The sequence below is a fragment of the Schistocerca serialis genome, chromosome 4, assembly GCF_023864345.2.
Source record: "Schistocerca serialis cubense isolate TAMUIC-IGC-003099 chromosome 4, iqSchSeri2.2, whole genome shotgun sequence".
In the NCBI taxonomy this organism is placed as follows: Eukaryota; Metazoa; Arthropoda; class Insecta; order Orthoptera; family Acrididae; genus Schistocerca; species Schistocerca serialis.
Window position 1 is genome coordinate 701870767 of NC_064641.1, and position 18663 is coordinate 701889429.

At 40.7% G+C, this 18663-nt stretch overlaps 1 protein-coding gene across 1 annotated transcript in view; it reads left to right on the plus strand.

The window, feature by feature from the left end:
* The window catches only part of LOC126474704 (ketohexokinase-like), a 30972-nt gene extending 14218 nt beyond the window's left edge, over positions 1 to 16754 (plus strand). Inside the window, exons 3-5 of the mRNA XM_050102181.1 lie at positions 495 to 702; positions 840 to 1069; positions 15089 to 16754. Coding sequence (XP_049958138.1) covers positions 495 to 702; positions 840 to 1069; positions 15089 to 15365 — 715 coding nt within the window. The 3' untranslated portion in view covers positions 15366 to 16754. The remainder of the gene's footprint in view (positions 1 to 494; positions 703 to 839; positions 1070 to 15088) is intronic.
* Positions 16755 to 18663: the final 1909 nt, after the last annotated feature.

The following is an 18663-nucleotide window of genomic DNA, read 5'->3' on the forward strand; positions in this document are numbered from 1 at the left end:
AGCGCTTGGCGTCGACTTTCGCAATGTGCTGAATACATGCCCTTGTTACATTTCACCTAGGTACTGAGGTGCTTTCAACACCCACTTTATGACGTCGTTTTGCTGAGTCGGTCACAAGAGTCATACACTTCGCCAGGCAGAACCGTGGCGTAACATATTAATGCTCTACTAGCGCTTAGCCTGTTCGTTGGCGACATTGAAGGGCCTATCAGCCTTCGTTGCGTAATCCAAAGCTGGTAAACAGAACGAGAGGTGTTCTCTCCATGGCCTTAAAGCGAATACTCTATACGCTCACGTGTCAAGCCGATTTTATTTATAACACCACTGCTCATTAGCTACGACAAGCAAAATGAGAGTAGTAATAATTGTGACTACCTGGAGACTGGTTCATTAGTCACAGGCGCTGACATAATCTTAATGAAGTAGATTTTGTTTCCTTGATGTGAACTGTTTACCCAAGAACCTGTAATTACCTTTTTCTCTTTTTATTACAGTTTTGTCACAGAGCAACTGGAATCATATGGTGTCAACCTGAAACAATGTGAGATTGTAGAAGGCAAAGAACTACCTATGTCGACGTGTATAATTAATAAGAGGAATGGATCGCGAACGATACTGCACCACAGTGGCGATTGGCCTTGGGTTTCATATGAGGCTTTTCTTAAAATAGATTTGTCGCAGTATACGTGGATTCACCTGGAGGTATCGTAAACTGGGAGACATAACATATAATGCATTGTGTAAAGCTCATTAAGCGAAACTGAATGATTACAGACATGTTCTATGTTACTTTTTTCTGTTTTCAATTTCCTGTTTTCTGTTTTCAATTTTTGGTGGAGGCAAGAAACTTCGACCAGCTGAAGAAAATGGTAAAAAGGATTCATGCGTGGAATTCTGAAGAGCGAAGACGTATTCCGATGTCACTGGAAATCGAGCATTATCATGACCATTGTCTGGAAATGATACCCACGGCAGATCTTGTTATGGTCAGCAAGGATTTCGCGAGAGCGCTCGGATATAAGTCAATGTCTGATACACTGGATGGACTTCATGGATACCTCAAACCTGGGTAACCTCCGTTTTCTAACAGATTTGTATGATATTTTAATTTTCACTACGAAATTCTTACGCGCACATTGTCTTAATGTGTTACATGTTCTTTGATGATTAGCTATGAGCCTCTGTATTACTCGCACTCTGGAAAAAAGGGTCGAGGCATTTTTTAATTCGATACATTATACAGGTATGGAAAACTACCTATTAAACTGCAGCATTCGTTTTCGCCTTGATATAGCTGGTTTAGAAGTAGCGACTTTGAGAAGTAGTCAAAACGTGCTTGGTCCCGGTTTCGATCTCAACAGCTGCATAATTTCTGTATAAAACTCGTCTGCCGGCCGGGGTGGCCAAGCGGTTCTAGGCGCTACAGTCCGGAACCGCGCAACTGCTACGGTCGCAGGTTCGAATCCTGCGTCGGACATGGGCGTGTGTGATGTCCTTAGGTTAGTTAGGTTTAAGTAGTTCTTAGTTCTAGGGGACTGATGACCTCAGCAGTTAAGTCCCATAGTGCTCAGAGCCATTTTTAAAACTCGTCAACAATGGCGGCCAAATACTCCGGGTATAAGGAGTCACCGTCGTTCTGCCAACGGTCTTGTCAAAAGGGACAGAGGAACGGACATTTTCATGGCAGTCTCTTGCATTTGGGAACTGGCTCTAAATGGCAGAAAAATCAGCAAGAACATGCAGTAGGCAATCGAAGCGGCTCCATTAAAGAAACATAACGTGTATCCAAAGGAGATATGGTCTGTAGTTGAAAAAGTGTGATGATGATCTATTCATTAGCAATGGACGGGCAGCCAAGGGGAAGGTAGCGCTCGGAAAGAGTCTGAATAGCCAACGAAAGATTAGGATTTTACAAACCGGCCTGTGGAATGTCATATGTTTGGAGGTGGTAGAGAAGCTAGCAAGTCTGAAAAGGGAAACGCGAAGGCTCAATCTAGATGTTATAGGAGTCAGTGCATTGAAATGGAAAGAAGGTAAAGATTTCATGTCAGACGAATATATGGTAAAATCAATAGCAGCAGAAAATGGTACATCAGAAGTAGGCTTAGTTATTAGTAGGAAGGCAGGGAGAATGACTTAGTCAAAGCATCTCAGTAATAGAGTTGTTTTCATCTGAATCAACAGTAAACCAACGCCAAAATCAGTAGTTGAGATGCACGTGCCGATGCCACAATTGGAAGACGATGAGACACAAAAAGTATACGAACATAGTGATCGGATAGTTCAATATGTAAAGGGGGACGATAATCTAATAATCATGGGAGATTGGAATACGGTAGCAAGGGAAAGATAGAAGACAGTGCTATGTGAGAAAGGCTAATTGATTACTAAGCAAATTTTAGGTAGTAATAGACAACACACTGTTCTAAAATTACAAAAGAAGAAGGTGTACTTGGAAAAGGCTCAGACACACAGAAAGATTCCAGGTGAATAACGTCAGGCTTAGACAGAGATTCGACATCAGATATTCGATTCTAAGGCGTGAACAGGAACAGATTTAAACTCGGGTCACAATTTCGTAATGATGAAGAGCAAACAGAAGTTTAAAAGAATCGTTCAGAAGAATCAATGTGGAAAGAAGTAGGATACAGAAGAACAGAGGAATGTTGATATGTATTCCAAGTTCTCTATGGCTACGATAATTAATATCGAAATAGATAATACTGTTGATGGGAACTGGCATCTCTAAAAAGGGGAACCACAGAGACTGGACAGTCAAACATAGGCACAAGGAAAGTGAAACCTTGGGTACGGAAGAAAGATTTCAATTGATCGACGAAAGAAGAGAGTACAAAAACGTTCACGGAAAACCGGAATTACGGCAATATAAATCACTTAGGAACGAAATAAATAGGAAGTGCAGGAAAGAAAAAGTGAAATGGCTGCAGGAAAATATGAAGAAGTAGAAAAAGAAGTGGTCATCAGAAGGTTCAAAATGGCTCTGAGCACTATGGGACTCAACTGCTGTGGTCATCAGTCCCCTAGAACTTAGAACTACTTAAACCTAACTAACCTAAGGACATCACACACATCCATGCCCGAGGCAGGATTCGAACCTGCGACCGTAGCAGTCGCACGGTTCCGGACTGCGCGCCTAGAACCGCGAGACCACCGCGGCCGGCGGTCATCAGAAGGACTGATGCATCATATATAAATGTGAAATCAAAAGCAGGAGCAGCAACATTAAGTGTGCAATTGGAATTCGCTGTTTAACGCAGAGATGAGAGCGGGTAGGTGGAAGAAGTGCACTGAAGGCCTCTATGAAGGGGATGAACAGTCTGATGGCGTAGTAGAAGAAGAAATGGGAGTTCATATAGAAGACTTAGGGGATTCTGTATTAGAGTCAGAGTTTAAAAGACCCTTAGAAGACTTACGATCAAATAAGTCAGATGGAATAGATAAAATGAAGTGTAAATGATTTAGATAACATACCAGACCCCTTAGTAGCAATTAATTCTGAGCGAATAGATGGTGTCATGACGGGTACAGGGATTAGTGGCCAACAAGGTCGTTCTAGGGCGAAGTAATACCGTAACATCCAAATCCAACAAAAGAAACGCAAAATATGTCCATTTCAAAAAGGTAGATAACAGTTTGCTTGACCCCTTTCTAAGAGGCAGGCTCCATTCCTTCCAAACCAACTATCTATCCGTAAACCACATGTTGATTGAATTCAAGGAAACTGAGAGATTTATGCCAAATAAATTGATATGAAATAGAACTGATCCCCCATGGTACACAAAACAGACTAGAAAGCTCTTGCAGAAACGACGACAAAAGGATTCCAGATATTGAGACTGCAAAATCTCCAGGATTGGCAATGTCTCGCAGAAGCTCGAATTTTAGTGCGGAATAATTTACAAGTAGATACCCTATGCGTAGTGAGCAACTTAACTCACTCAATAAAGCCAAATCTTCTGGTTCAGGTAGTATACAAATTAGGTTCCTTTGGCAGTATGCAGACGAAATAGTTCCATTTTGTAATCAGATACGACCGCTTACTCGACGAAAGGTCCGTACCTAAAGACTGGAAAGTAGCACAAGTTACAGCAACACACAAGAAAGGCAGTAGAAGTAATACGATGAGCTGTAAACCTCTATCACATACATCGAATTGCAGTATGATTTTAGAGTACGAACTGTGGTCGTGCGGTAGCGTTCTCGCTTCCCGCGCCCGGGTTCCCGGCTTCGATTCCCGGCGGGGCCAGGGATTTTCTCTGCCGCGTGATGACTGGGTGTTGTGTGATGTCCTTAGGATAGTTAGGTTTAAGTAGTTCTAAGTTCTAGGGGACTGGTGACCATAGATGTTAAGTCCCATAGTGCTCAGCGCCATTTGAACCATTTTTTACAAACTGTGTTCGAACGTTATGAAATACCTCGCGGAAAATTATCTATTGACACATAGCCAGCAAGAAATATCACTCCTGTGAAACACACATGGCTCTTTACTCACACGAAGCAATGGGTGCTATCAACAGAGGATCTCAATTAGATTCCATATGCCATCTGCTTGTATCACAATTGTGTCCTTGATCGAGTCAGACTCAATAATGATTGGGAAAAACGTGATAACTAATGTGGGCACTGCAAGCCCTTAACTTTCGCACTGCTCGTTGAAGTCTGTGGGTGGTGGTACGTCACCGGTGCTTTTAAGCCCAAAGTTTAACACAAGTATGCATCAAGCCATTTAACAGCAGGACAACAATTTACCGGACTGACTTATGAAATAAATAAATAATTGAAAAGTGCAACAACTAAATGAAATCCCGTATGATACTAATGTGAACGATATCAGATGAGTTGATGTTTCAGCGAAATGTTTGCTTCAGAAATCTGCATATAACAATACGAATCGTTGCTTTATAACGAGAAAATTTACAACAAAATTTATAAATAAGTTGGATAATAATAAAATCAATAGCGCAATTGTTGTTACTTAGTGCAGGCAGGGCATTTACAGGCAATAGCATGCGTAAAAGGAAATGCCGTGTGGCTAGGGCCTCCCGTCGGGTAGACCGTTCGCCTGGTGCAAGTCTTTCGAGTTCAAGCCAGTTCGGCGACTTGCGTGTCGATGTGGATGAAATGACGATGATAAGGACAACACAACACCCAGACCCTGAGCTCTCAGAAAATCTCCGACCCACCTAGGAATCGAACCCGGGCCGTTAGGTATGACATTCCGTCGCGCTGACCACTCAGCTACCAGGGACGGACGTAGCAGGAGTGGAATAAGTACATAAAGCCGTGTTTTAATTAACTTCCTCGTTAAGCGGTGGCAAAATCACAGAGTGCGTTGGTACGAAATTCCTCTAACGTTCTTGTAATTTGATGCAGCTCTCAATACTACTCTATCCTGAGCAGCCTCTTCATCTCGAATAAATATTTCAATCTACGTCCTTCTGAATCTGCTTACTGTATTCATATCTTGGTCTGCCTCTGCGATTTTTACCCCCCCCCCCCCCCTCCCAAACTTCGATTCAGTACTAAATTGGTGATCCCTTGATATCTCAGAATTTGTCCTAACAACCAATCCCTTCTTCTAGTCAGGTTGTGCCACAAATTTCTTTTCTCCCCAACTCTATTCAGTACCTCCTCGTTAGTTACGTGATCTACCCATCTAATCTTCAGCATTCTTCTGTAGCACCACCTTTCGAAAGCTTTTGTTCTCTTCTTGTCTAAACTGTTTATCATCCATGTTTCACTTCCATAGATGGCTGCATTCCATTCTAATATTTCATAAAATACTTCCTAACACTTAAATCTATATTCGATGTTAACAAATTTCTCTTCTTCAGAAACAATTTTCTTGACATTGTCAATCTACATTTTATATCTTCTCTACTTCGACCATCGTAAATTATTCTGCTGCCCAAGTAACAAAACTCATCTATTACTTGAAGTTTCTTGTTTCCTGTTCTAATTCTGTCGGTATGACCTGATTTAATTCTACTACATTCCATTATTTTTGATTTGCTTTTGTTGATGTTCATCTTACATCCTCCTTTCAAGACACTGTCCATTCCCTTCAATTGCTCTTCCACGTCCTTCGCCGTCTCTGACAATAGTTACAAACCTCAAAGTTTTTATTTCTTCTTCCTGGACTTTAATTCATACCCTATTTTTTCCTTTGCTGCTTGCTCAATGTACAGACTGAGTAACATTGGTGAGAGGCTAAAACCCTATCTCACTCCCTTCTCAACCATTGCTTCCCTTTCATACCCCTCGACTCTTATAACTGCCGTCTTGTTACTGCACAAGTTGTAAATATCCTTTTGTTCCCTTATTTTAGCGCTGCTACCTTTAGAGGTTCAGTGAGAATATTCCAGTCAATGCTTTCTTTGGAATTGGAATTATTACATTCTTCTTAAAGTCTGAGGGTATTTCGTCTGTCTCATACATCTTGCACACCAGATGAAAGAGTTTTGTCATGACCAGCTCTCCCAAGGCTGTCAGTAATTCTGATGAAATGTCGCCGACTCCCTGAATCCTTGTTTTGGCTTAGATATCTCAGTTCTCTGTTAAATTCTTCTCGCAGTATCACGATTCCGCATCTCATCTTCATCTACATCCTCTTCAATTTCTATAAAGTAGTCTACAAGTTCATCTCTCTTGTATAGACCGTCTATATTCATTCCACCTTTCAGTTTTCCCTTCTTTGCTTGAGACTGGTTTTCCATCTAAGCTCTTGATATTCGTACATCTGCTTCTCTTCCCTCCAAAGGCCTGATAATTTTCCTGTAGGCGGTATCTATTTTTCCCCTAGTGAAATATGCTTCTAAATCCTTAAATTAGTTCTCTAGCCTTTTCTGCTAAGCCATTTTTCACTTCCTGTCAATCCCATTTTTTAGACTTTTCTATTCCCTTTTGCCTTCATCATTTACTGCATCTTTATAATTTCAGCTTTCATCAGTTAAAATCAATATCTCCTGTGTAATCCAACAACTTCTATTAGGTCTTGTGCTTTTACCTATTTGACCCACTGCTACCTTCACTATTTCATCTCTCACGGCTGCCCACTCGTCTTCTAGTGCATTCCTTCCCCCTATTATTGTCAACCATTGCCTAATGCTCCTTCTGAAACTCTCAACAGTCTCTGGCCATTTCAACCTTTCCGGGTCCCGTCTCGTTAATTTCCTACCTTTTTGCAATTTCTTAACTTTTAATCTATATTTGATAACCAATACATTGCGGTTAGAAACCACATCTCCCTGTGAAAATGTCTGACAATTTAAAATCTGGTTACGAAGTCTCTATTTTTACGATTATATAACCAATCTGAAACCTTCCGGTGTCTCCAAGTCTCTTCCACGTGTACAATTTTCTTTCATGATTCTTAAACTAATGCTCAGTGCAAAATTCTACCAGTCATTTCTTTCCCTCAGTCGATATTCACCTACAATTTTTGCTTATCTTCCTTTTCCTACTACCGAATTCTTCTCCTCCATCACAGCTGAATTTTCGTCTCCGTTAACTACCTGAATAATTTCTTTTATCTCATCATACGTTTCTCCAATCTCTTCATCGTCCGCGGAGCTGGTTGCCATATAAACTTGTACTACTGTGGTGAGTGTTGGCTTTACGTCTGTCTTGGCTACAATAGCGCTATCACTACGCTTTTATAGTTGCTTTCCCACATTCCTATTTTTTTATTCATTATTAAACCTACTCCTGAATTATCCCTATTTCATTTTGTATTTATAATCCCGTAGGCACTTTGACAAGAGGTCCTGTTCCTTCTGCAACCGAGCTTCACTAATACCCGCTATATCGAACTTCAACATATCCACTTCCGTTTTTAAATTTTCTAACGTATCTGAGCGATTAAGGGATCCAATCGTTTCACGCTTCGATCCGTAGAACGCCAGTTTTGTTTCTCTTGATGATGACATTCTCCTGAATAGTCATCGTCCGGCGATCCGAATGGGGGACCATTTTACTACTGGAACTTTTTACCCACCAGGATTCCATCATCATTTAACCACACAGTAGAGCTACATACTCTCGAGAAAAATTACGACAGAAGTTTTCCCTTGCTTTCAGCCTTTCGCAAAACCGGCAAGGCCGTTTTGGTTGATGTTACAAGGCCAGATCAGTCGATCATCCAGACTGTTGCCCCTGCAACTACTGAAAAGGCTGCTGCTCCTCTTCAGGAACCACACGTTTGTCTGGCCTCTCAACAGATACCCCTCCGTTGTGGTTGCACGTGCGGTACGGCCATCTGTATCGCTGAGGCACGCAAGCCTCCCCACCAACGGCAAGGCAGGTGGCTCTCTAACATATGCAGTGTAACCTTAAGTTCATAATCATCAAGAATATCGCTGCTAATCTAGAACAAATTCGTCACAAAATCTGAAATCATAACATCCAGTGAGATTAGTAAAGTTCACCGCTGCTTATAAATAGTTAAATAACGATAAAGTTCGCTTGAGCGCAAGGGAATCAGTCTCTAAAAATGACTCGAAAATTCTAAGTACTGACCGAATTCAAAGTCAACAGCTCACTCCCACACATTTCTTCAGAGTCATGAAATATTTTCAAGTGTTCACCTCGCGCACACAAAATATTCGAAGTCCTTTAAGCGCTGTGAAACCGTGCCGCGCATGGCCACCCTGGGGATCTCACCGCTCTTAACAAACCGACGGATTCACACCGAAACACCGTGAGCTCTGCTGTGCGAGTGCTTTAAGGACTCTATCTCGTTATCACTATTCAACTCAAGACGAATGAAAAGGAATTAGCATGTGCATTTTCAACTTCTCGCGGCGTAATGAATAATCCATTAAATTTCGGGCATGCAGCCGGACGATACGCGGCCGAAATATCAGTAGAAGAAATTTTATTTGCGCGGCTGCATGCCCGAAATTTAATGGATTAGGAATTAGCATATTTCATCAAAATATAAAAGTATTAGGGATAAATTTAGAGAAATGCTTACAGATGTTGACTCTGACATTATTGATATATCGGAGCACCACAATTCCGAGGCTTCCTTTACCAGGATACAGATTAGCTAGCTGTTTTTCAAGGAGTTCTTTTCAGAGTGGTGGAGTGGCTATGTGTGCAAAAAACAGTATTCCATTTGAGTCCCTAGACGCATCACGGCGTTGCACTGAAGAGATACTTGAATGTTGTGCAGGGGCAGTTGAATTTAGTGAAACTAAACTTCTAATTGTTGTTGTTTATAGATCACCTAACTCTGACCTCAAAGCATTTATGCTCAAGCTAGAGAGTGTTCCTGGTTTACTTTATGGAAAGTACCAAAAATTAGTTATATGTGGTGACTTCAATATTAGTTTTGTATGTGATTGTGCAAGAAAAAGGATGTTCGTTGATCTCCTAAAGTCATATGATCTGATGCAGATTGTGTTTTTTCTAACCAGGGTGCAAGGGGACAGCAGCACAGCCACAGACAATATTTTTATTCATTCTTCATTACTGAACGAGCATTCTGTTAGTAAAAGGGTGTATGGCCTTTCTGACCATGATGCACAAATTTTAACACTAAAAGGCCTTTGTACTTAAACCAATGTCATATTTGGTTACAAACTATGTAGGAAAGTTAATCCAACAGCAATAGAGAGTTTTTTAAACCTTGTCAAGGAACAAGAGTGGCAGGATGTTTATAGTGCCGATGACATCGATGATAAATGCAATGCTTTCCTTAACAAATTTCTCATGCTCTTTGAGAGTTGCTTTCCATTACAACGTTCTAAACGGGGTACTAGCAGTAATAGGCAGGCCAGGTGGCTGACTAGTGGGATAAGGATATCTTGTACAACAAAGTGGGAATTATATCAAAATGTTAGAATTAGTTACAAACAAGCTACAGTACCCCATTTCAAACGGTGTTGTAAGGCGCTCAAAACGTTATTACGAAGGCGAAGAGTATGTGGTGCAAATAGAATAGCTAATTCACAGGATAAAATTAAAATAATAGTTGTGAAGGAAGTGTCTGGTCAATCAAGGTCGACGATTTATAGTGAGTTCGTAGTAAAAATATTTCTGTTACTGATAAGTCATCTATGTGTACAGTATTTCACAATCACTTTTTGCGCATTGCTGATGAATTAAATAATAACTTAGTTTATATAGGGAATCATATAACTCTCTTGGGAAATGCTTTTCCGAGATTGATGTCTGAAATACTCCTCTGTGATACTGACAAGGGAGAGATTGAGTCAATAATTAAATCACTGAAGACTAAGTACTCTCATGGATACGATGGAGTGCCTAGCAGAATATTAAAGTACTGTGCAGCACATGTTAGCCTTCTTTGTAATTTTTCCTTTAAGAATGGTCAGTTTCCGGAACGATTAAAGTACACAGTAGTAACGCCGCTTTATAAAAAGGGAGAAGGGATAATGTAGACAATTTTAGACCTATTTCTACGCCGTCAGTGTTCGATAAAGTCATTGAAAAGGCTGTGTATGTAAGGATAATTGATCATTTTATATCACATAATTTGCTGTCAAATGTACAGTTCGGCTTTCGACGTGGTTTTATAACTGAAAATGCTCTATTCTCTTTTCTCTGTGAGGTACTGGATGGATTAAACAAAGGTTTCGAAGGATATGCATATTTCTTGATTTAACTAAGGCGTTTGATTGTGTTGATTACAAAATATTCGTCCAGAGTAGCTCACAACGGGTTCACCCTTTGCTTTGATAACAGACAGCAAAAGGTCATTATTCACAATGCTGAAAATGTCTGTGATGTGTGGTCTGAGTGGGGCTCGGTTAAATTGGGGGTGCCCCAGGTATCAGTGTTGGGGTCACTCCTGTTCCTTATTTATGTAAATGATAGGCCCTCTAGGATTACAGGTAATTCTAAAATATCTCTGTTTTCTTGTGACACTAGCTTGGTAGTAAAGGATGGTGTGTGCAACATTGGCTCCATTTCAAACACTGCAGTTCATGACATAAGTTCATGGCTTTTAGGAAATAAACCAACGCTAAGTCACAGCAAGACTCGGTTTTTACTGTTTCTAACACACAATTAAACGGAACCTGACGTTTTAGTTCACAGAATGGGCATATGATTAGTGTAACTGAACAGTTCAAATTTCTAGGTGTTCAGATAGATAGTAAACTGTCGTGGAAAGGACACGATCAAGACCTTGTTCAAAGACTTAATGCTGCGATTTTTACCATTCGAACGGTATCTGAAGTGAGTGATGGTTCGACACGAAAATTAGTCTACTTTACTTATTTTCATTCGCTTATGTCGTATAGTATTATATTTTGGGGTAACTCCTCCCATTCTAAAAGGATATTTTTGGCTCTGAAAAGGCCAGTTCCGGCAATAAGTGGTGTTAAGTGCGTGAATCTCTTGTCGACCCCTGTTCACGAATCTGGGTATTCCGACATTGTTCTTGATATATATATTCTTTGCTGTCATTTCCTGTTAACAATATCAGCTTATTCCTAAGAATAAGCAGCTTTCATTCGGTTAATACTAGGCAGAAATCCAATCTGCATTCTGATCGCACTTCCTTGTCTCCTTTGCAGAAAGATGAGCAGTATACTGCGCCATCCATTTTCAATAAGCTACCACAAGAATCCAAAAATCTTAGCAGTAATCCACAGGCTTTCAAATCGAAACTAAAGAGTTTCTTCATGGGTCACTCCTTCTATTCTGTCGAGGAGTTCCTTGAAAAATTAAGCTGATTTCTATGTTATATTGTCGACTGCGTTTACTTGAACTTAAGGCTTGTCTTTTTTTGGGTTCATAAACAATTTATTTTATCTGTTATTACTTTTATATTGTAATTTCATGTGCTGGTACGTCCCATGACCTTGGGGATTTCCTCCTCAATTTAGTCCAACGGAACCAGACGGGTAAAATAAAAAAAAAATCATGACGGCCACTCCCTTATCAAGACACACACACACACACACGCTCTCAAACACACGCAACGGCCTGATCGGCTAATTTCAAGGCTAATTAACTCGGAAATGGCGGAACGTATCGAATTTTTTTCTTAACATTTATTTTTCAGCACAACCTACTCTGCGACACTCTTACAATCTTTTCAGACTATCTGACCACTCTGTATATTAGCCTTTCCCCCAACGACATTTTCTGTGTACTCGTTATATGCATATACTCCAAATATTCCATCTCTGTCTACATCCTCCTCGTCCCTGGAGATGTGCAGTGTTTATTTATTTCAGTCTGTAATTGTAAATGAAATAATATGAGCTGCCTTTACAGTACCACAGCGAGAAAAAGGTGCTATGTTGACAGTTATCGCTTTGATGTAGTAGTCGATAGCGCTTTGTGATTGAAAGCTGTCCAAAGCGTTCCCAACTGTGATGACTTTCCTTATGCTGTATGGACTATTGGGGTATCTTGTCACTATGGTATGTATATCAGTGGTCCATTTAATACGTGTACCATGCTTTTGTTCATCTACACTTCCTCATCGCTGTCTCTGTCCATCTTCCTCTCCACTGACTGTGTATGTTCGCTCCCTAAGTCTCTGTGTCCACCATCCCTATCTCTGTCCATCTCATCCTTCCCCTCTCTATGACCATCTCACACTCACCCCTCTCCAACCATATCCTACTCCTCTCTCCCTCTATTTATCAGTCTGTCCCTTCCCCCTCCTCTGTCCAACTCCTCCCCACTATATCTGCCAAATTCATCTTCAATTTCTCACGACAACTCCTCTTCCCCCTCCTCTCCCATCTCTCGCTCCATCTCCTCCTCCCTCTGTCTCTACGTCTATCTCCTATTCTCAACCTCAGTCCATCTTATCCTCCCCCTGTCGCTGTCTCCTCCTCCTCCTCCCCCTCTTTAATTGTATCGAATGTTGGGGTGTCTTTTCACAACAGTATATGTAGCCACGATCCATTTCATACATGTACATATGTATATCCACCTCTCTATGTCCATCTGCTCTACCTCTGTTCCAGCTCATCACTCTCTATGACCATCTCTTCTTCACCCTCTGTCTATCTTTTCCTCCCCTTCTCTCTGCCCATCTCAGGTGGGAACCTGTCTCTATCATCTCCTCCTACAGCTTCTGCATCTGACCACCTCTTCCTCCCCCATCTCTCTCTTTCCATCTCCTAGTATCTCCTACCTAACTGTCTCTCTTCTTCTCCCCCTCTCTCTCCACCTCATTCTCCACCTTTTTTCCCCCTCCCCTCCTTCTCCCTCTCTTTGTGCATCTCCTCCTCTTGCCTGTCTCTGTCTCACTCTTCCTATCCCTTATCATATTCTCCATCACCTCCTTCCATCTCTCTCTGTCTGTATCCCACAGCCACCTCCTCCACCCCCTCTTTTCTGTCCATCACCATATGCGCCCTCTCTGCCTGTCCATCTCCTCCCCTCCTCTCTCTCTGTCCACTTCATCCTCCTACCTCTAGCTGTCCATCTTCTCCTCACCACTTCTCTGTCTCCACATCTCCTCCTCCCTCCCTATGTCCATCTCCTACCCCCACCTTCCTGTCTGTCCATCTCCTCCCCTGTTTCTCTGTCCATCTCCTCACCTCACTCTCACTATCCATCTCATCATCTTCTTCCTTCCTCTTTGTCAACTACTGGCGTGTTTTGTCGCCATGATATATGTATCAATGTTCCATTTACATCTCTCTCCCACTCTCTATATCTGTCCTCCTCCTGCACCCCCATTTCTTTGTATGTCTCTCCCTCTCCTGTTTCTCTATATCCTAATTTCCACCTCTCTGTATCCATTTCCCCTATCTCTTTCCATCTCATCCCTGCCCTCTCCATGACCATCTCATCCTCACAACTCTCTGGTCATCTCCTCCTCCCTTCTTTCTCTGTCCATGTCCTTCACCTCCAACTCTCTGTCCATCTACTCCTCCTTCAATATCTGTCCATCTCCTTCTCCTATTTGTCTGTGTATGTCATCTTCACCCTATTCTCTGTCTGTGTCATCCTCCCCACTCTATCTGCCAAACTCATCCTCCAAAATCTCTCATGCCAGAACTCCCTCTCCCCTCTCTCTGTCCACCTTCTCCTCTCATCTGTGTCTGTCCATCTCTTCCTGTACTCTCTATATCTCTCTACTTCCTCCTTCCCATTCTCTTTGTCTATCTTCTTTCTGTACACCTCATCCTTCTGTCTCTATCAGTACATCCCATCCTCCTCACACATTCTGTCTCTCCATCTCCTCCTCCCCATGTCTCTATATCCATCTCCCATCTCTCTGCCTGTCCATCTCCCCTCCCCCTTTCCTGCTCATCCTCATCATCCCTCCTCACTATCTATTCCTCCTACCCTCCTCTTGAAGCCCCTACAATGCATACTGATATGAACCGCACAACAAGCCTGTAGTAGGGTCAAAGGGTAACCCTCAACTACAATCTGCTCATCTCTTTCACAGTTGTATGCAGTGGAGTGGCCTTCCTAATCACCTAATCTTAAACTCTTTGGGAGTGTTTGGGCTGCTCCCAGAATGTGTTGATCAGCTCTGAAAGAAAAAATAGCATCCACTTGTATAAGTTCATAAACGCTGCCATTAGCAGAAAATATACTAAACCTTATCGCTTTGCAAGGTAATCATACTTTGCCAAAATATCAGTTTTCTCACAGGAACTTGACATATGTACTCCATAGTTTTCAATTATGTGACAACTTCAGATGTGAAACTTTGTTTCATGATTTTATTTACAATGTGTTATGTTTTCTATATGTTGGTTTACGTAGACATATCACGACACTGCACTGAACAGATACTTGAATGTTGTGCAGGGGCAGTTGAATTTAGTGAAACTTAACTTCTAATTCTTGTTGTTTATAGGTCCCCTAACTCTGACCAAAGAGCATTTATGCTCAAACTAGAGTGTGTTCCTTGTTTACTTTATGTGAAATACAAAAAATTAATTATATGAGGTGACTTCAATATTAATTTTGTATGTGACTGTGCAAGAAAGAGGTTGTTGGTAGATCTTCTAAACTCATATGCTATGATGCAGACATTGAACAAATAAATTGTTGAAGTATTCTCATTTCTATGATTTTTCCCTTGATTTATGGATGTGTGTTCCTGTTACAGAGCAACATTGGTGGTGCCGTGGGGAGAGCAGGGAGCGGCTGCAAAAAGTCCTGAGGGCGTCTTTTTTGTCCCCGCCTATCCTCCAGAGCGCGTGCTGGACACGCTGGGCGCTGGAGACACCTTTTGCGCTGCGCTGCTGTCAGCGCTGTCTGGCGGCCACCCACTGCAGCACAGCCTGCACTACGCCTGTCAAGTTGCTGGAGCCAAGGTCGGCATGCACGGATACCGCGGACTTCAGGATGTTCTCAGGGAGCGTGGTGTACGCTGTCAACACTAGACGATATTTGTCCAGTAGTAGGTGACCCTGAGGAGCTCTTTTACAATATGGGCGGTACATATTCGAGTGACTAAAAAGAGATTTGTGATAATTACATCGAGATTAATTTGCTACATTTACAGAACTTTAGAGTCTGGTAATTGTTTCGCTGGTCTGCCATCACACATCATAGCTAGAGTCGTGAACAGATTATATTGCAGCGTAGTTCGATCCTGAGGTAAAAGGTTTGAGACCAGATTGTGCAGAAAATAATTGTCGCCAATATTTCAGTAGAAGGGTAGCAGAAATGGTGGAACTAGGTTAATATTCACCGGGCCATGCACCAATGCAGTGAACTAAATCACAGGTATCTCTACAATTTCTCATAGAGTGATGACATAAAACAATCATCTTGGTTGCCAGTCTGCCAGATGGGGAACATTAACTTTATGGACCTCTTGGTCCAATCTCAGAAGGGTATGCTGTATCCTAGAATCCACCTTTAGCCAATTCACTTCCTTTCATTCCAAACCCGTCTATGATAGTACGAGTTGAAGCGTGATACTAGGGACACATCAGTCACTTGTAAAGAACTCGAATTACTGTGCGATAGACAGAAGGCTAAGGTCACGTGAAACCTTCTCACCTCTGTGACCTGCTGAATGGCACTGCTGAAAACCGACGCAAAGATCTCTGGTTCAGTACCCGATAATCTTCTCAAATCTGTATTGCAAAGCTTTGGGAAGGATCCACCCACTTTCAAGAGGCCAACTGAGAATATGTTTGAAATAAAGATGCAACACAATTGACATTCGAGAACGGTTTGCACCAAGATGCGGTCACAAGACTCACATCAGTACATAGGTACATCACTCATTTACAGAAAGAAAAAAATGGGTCTCCATGTAGTCCAGCATTGAACCAAGAACTATGCAGACTATTTCCATGGACACTCTAAAAGTCTTTACAGAGCTCATCATATGTTCCCAAAGCTTTTATTATCTTAATGATTATCGAAATATTACATGACACATAAAAGTATGTTGCCCATGTCGGAGTCTAAAGGTGCATTTGGACCTGTGTGTCTACTGTTGACTCAGAAACAGAAAAAGGTTCATGCTTCTTATTCAAGACGTTTGCATGTCTCTTCCCAGTCACCAGCAAAGAAGCCTGTACGCTTTGTTATTGTTTTGAAGATGTCCGTTTTAATAGCAGCAGCTCCGGTTGCAGCCGGAATTGTTTTGCGACAAATACTAAACCGAAGAAAGAAGCTCAAGTGCTGAGTAAATTATATGTTCTGTGCTGTGATACCTGTGTTAAAGTAACTGATGAGATCAAGATATGAATCAGTGTGTTCATTAAAACTTTACTTGGATGTTGGCTAGTGATTTTGAAATACATCGGTTATTTATAAAAGCCCATGAGTCACACAAAGTACGTTTTTAGATAAGTGGAAAGTCTATGCGGAGTACAATAATTTGACGTAGCCCTAGCAAGTTGCTTAAGGTAAAAATAATGTAACACATTTTAATAGAGAAACACAAAATAAGGAACACTGTCACAGATTTTTTGCAAAATTGTTAAAATACCTTTATTTTAAGAAGTGTCCAACATTTAGAACTCTGAAGCCATTAAAATATGTGATGATTTTCTATTTCACATTATGTAATGAATTTTCTTTTATTATATATCAACTGATGCATAACACCAAAAAGAAAGATATATACTGTTGTGCTTTCCTAAAAAACTAGAAAATACTTATTACACATAAAATAATAATTTTTATACTTTATTTCATTGTTTATTCATGGTCTGTGTCTAGCTTTTGGAAGTATCTAGGCCATTCCATTAATTTATCGTAAAGTCAGCATTTCATGTGGCATATATTGACAAACCTCCTGTACATCCAGATCATTTTTAGGGATAAGCGCTATGGAAGAATATGCGTTTTCTGTAGGAAACAGTAGTGTCTCTACTAGCTTTTGCAGATGAAATAAATCTGTCATTAGTGTATTAATATGTGTCATCTGCAGAATGGTGACATAATTGGAGAACACCATGAAGTATGTGACAGTAAACAAACCGTTCCTGTCTTTACGTTGTCCTGTGACTTTAGAAGCGACTGATAAAGCGTTGTTGTTGAAATATAGGTACCATTAACGCTTGCGCTCATTTTTCACTAGTATTACTGCAAATTTACTTTACTTCCTTAATTTTAACATCACTTTTTCGTACTCAGAAGATTAACATCATTACGCCGAATTAATCGTTTTATCACTCCAAATATTACAGAGAGAGTATGAGTGATGCCTGATAGGAAATTAATGCACTATTTTATTGAATGGACTTGCAGCAGCGAACGAGACAAAAATCGAACAACATTATAGTCTCTGTTCTGGTCATCACGTATTGATGACAATAGATAAGGCTCCTTAACTGTATGCGAAATTTCATCCTTGATGTATTTCACAACAAATGTGTAGATTAGCTTTGGTCTCTTTTCTCATTCCCCATTGTGTTAGAAGTAATATTGTGATTTACCAGTTTTGACATTGTGTTCACAAATTCAATGCATTACACATATTACTCCATTGCATGACCACTCTTGTCATTACATGTAATAAATGTAATTCACCTCCACATTCTCGAATTTCATGCAGAGTCATTTTTAAATGGGAATATTAAGTTAAGTATGACGATTACCGAAATTTGGGCACTTCACCATGAAGTTGACATATAAAGCTTCATGTAACATGAAACCGTTTTTTGGCTTATTAGTTAGGAAAAACTTTTTTCTTTAAAAAAATCATGGAATTGAAAAATATTAACTTATTGCATGGCTAAAGGCCACAAACAAATTTGAAACAACAGCTGAAGGCCTGAACAATTTAAAATAAACCCCTCCCCTCTTATAAAAAATTTCCTTTAAAGTATACACATGGCTGAAGGCCTTATTAAAAGGGGTTCACGTAAATCCTCGACTGATGACCACACATAACACATCAAACAACTAACGGCTTAGGGCCTGGATTACAAACAATTTCAGATAGAACCAATATTAAGGAAATTTTTTTTTATTTTTAAAATAAAATCAATCTTCAAAATTTTAATTCAATATAGCTGAAGGCCTTTATGTAAAATTTAAAAGTAACTGATTTAATACACAGCCTAAGGCCTCGCACAATACTTCAAACCAAAATGAAAATCACAATCTGAAACAAGCAGAACAAATGGTGCTCAGAAGTGTTCCAAGGGTCAGCCTGAGAAGGTAGCTCAAATGTAAGGTAAGGTGAGAAAGGCAGCCAAAAGTTGGAGTTAA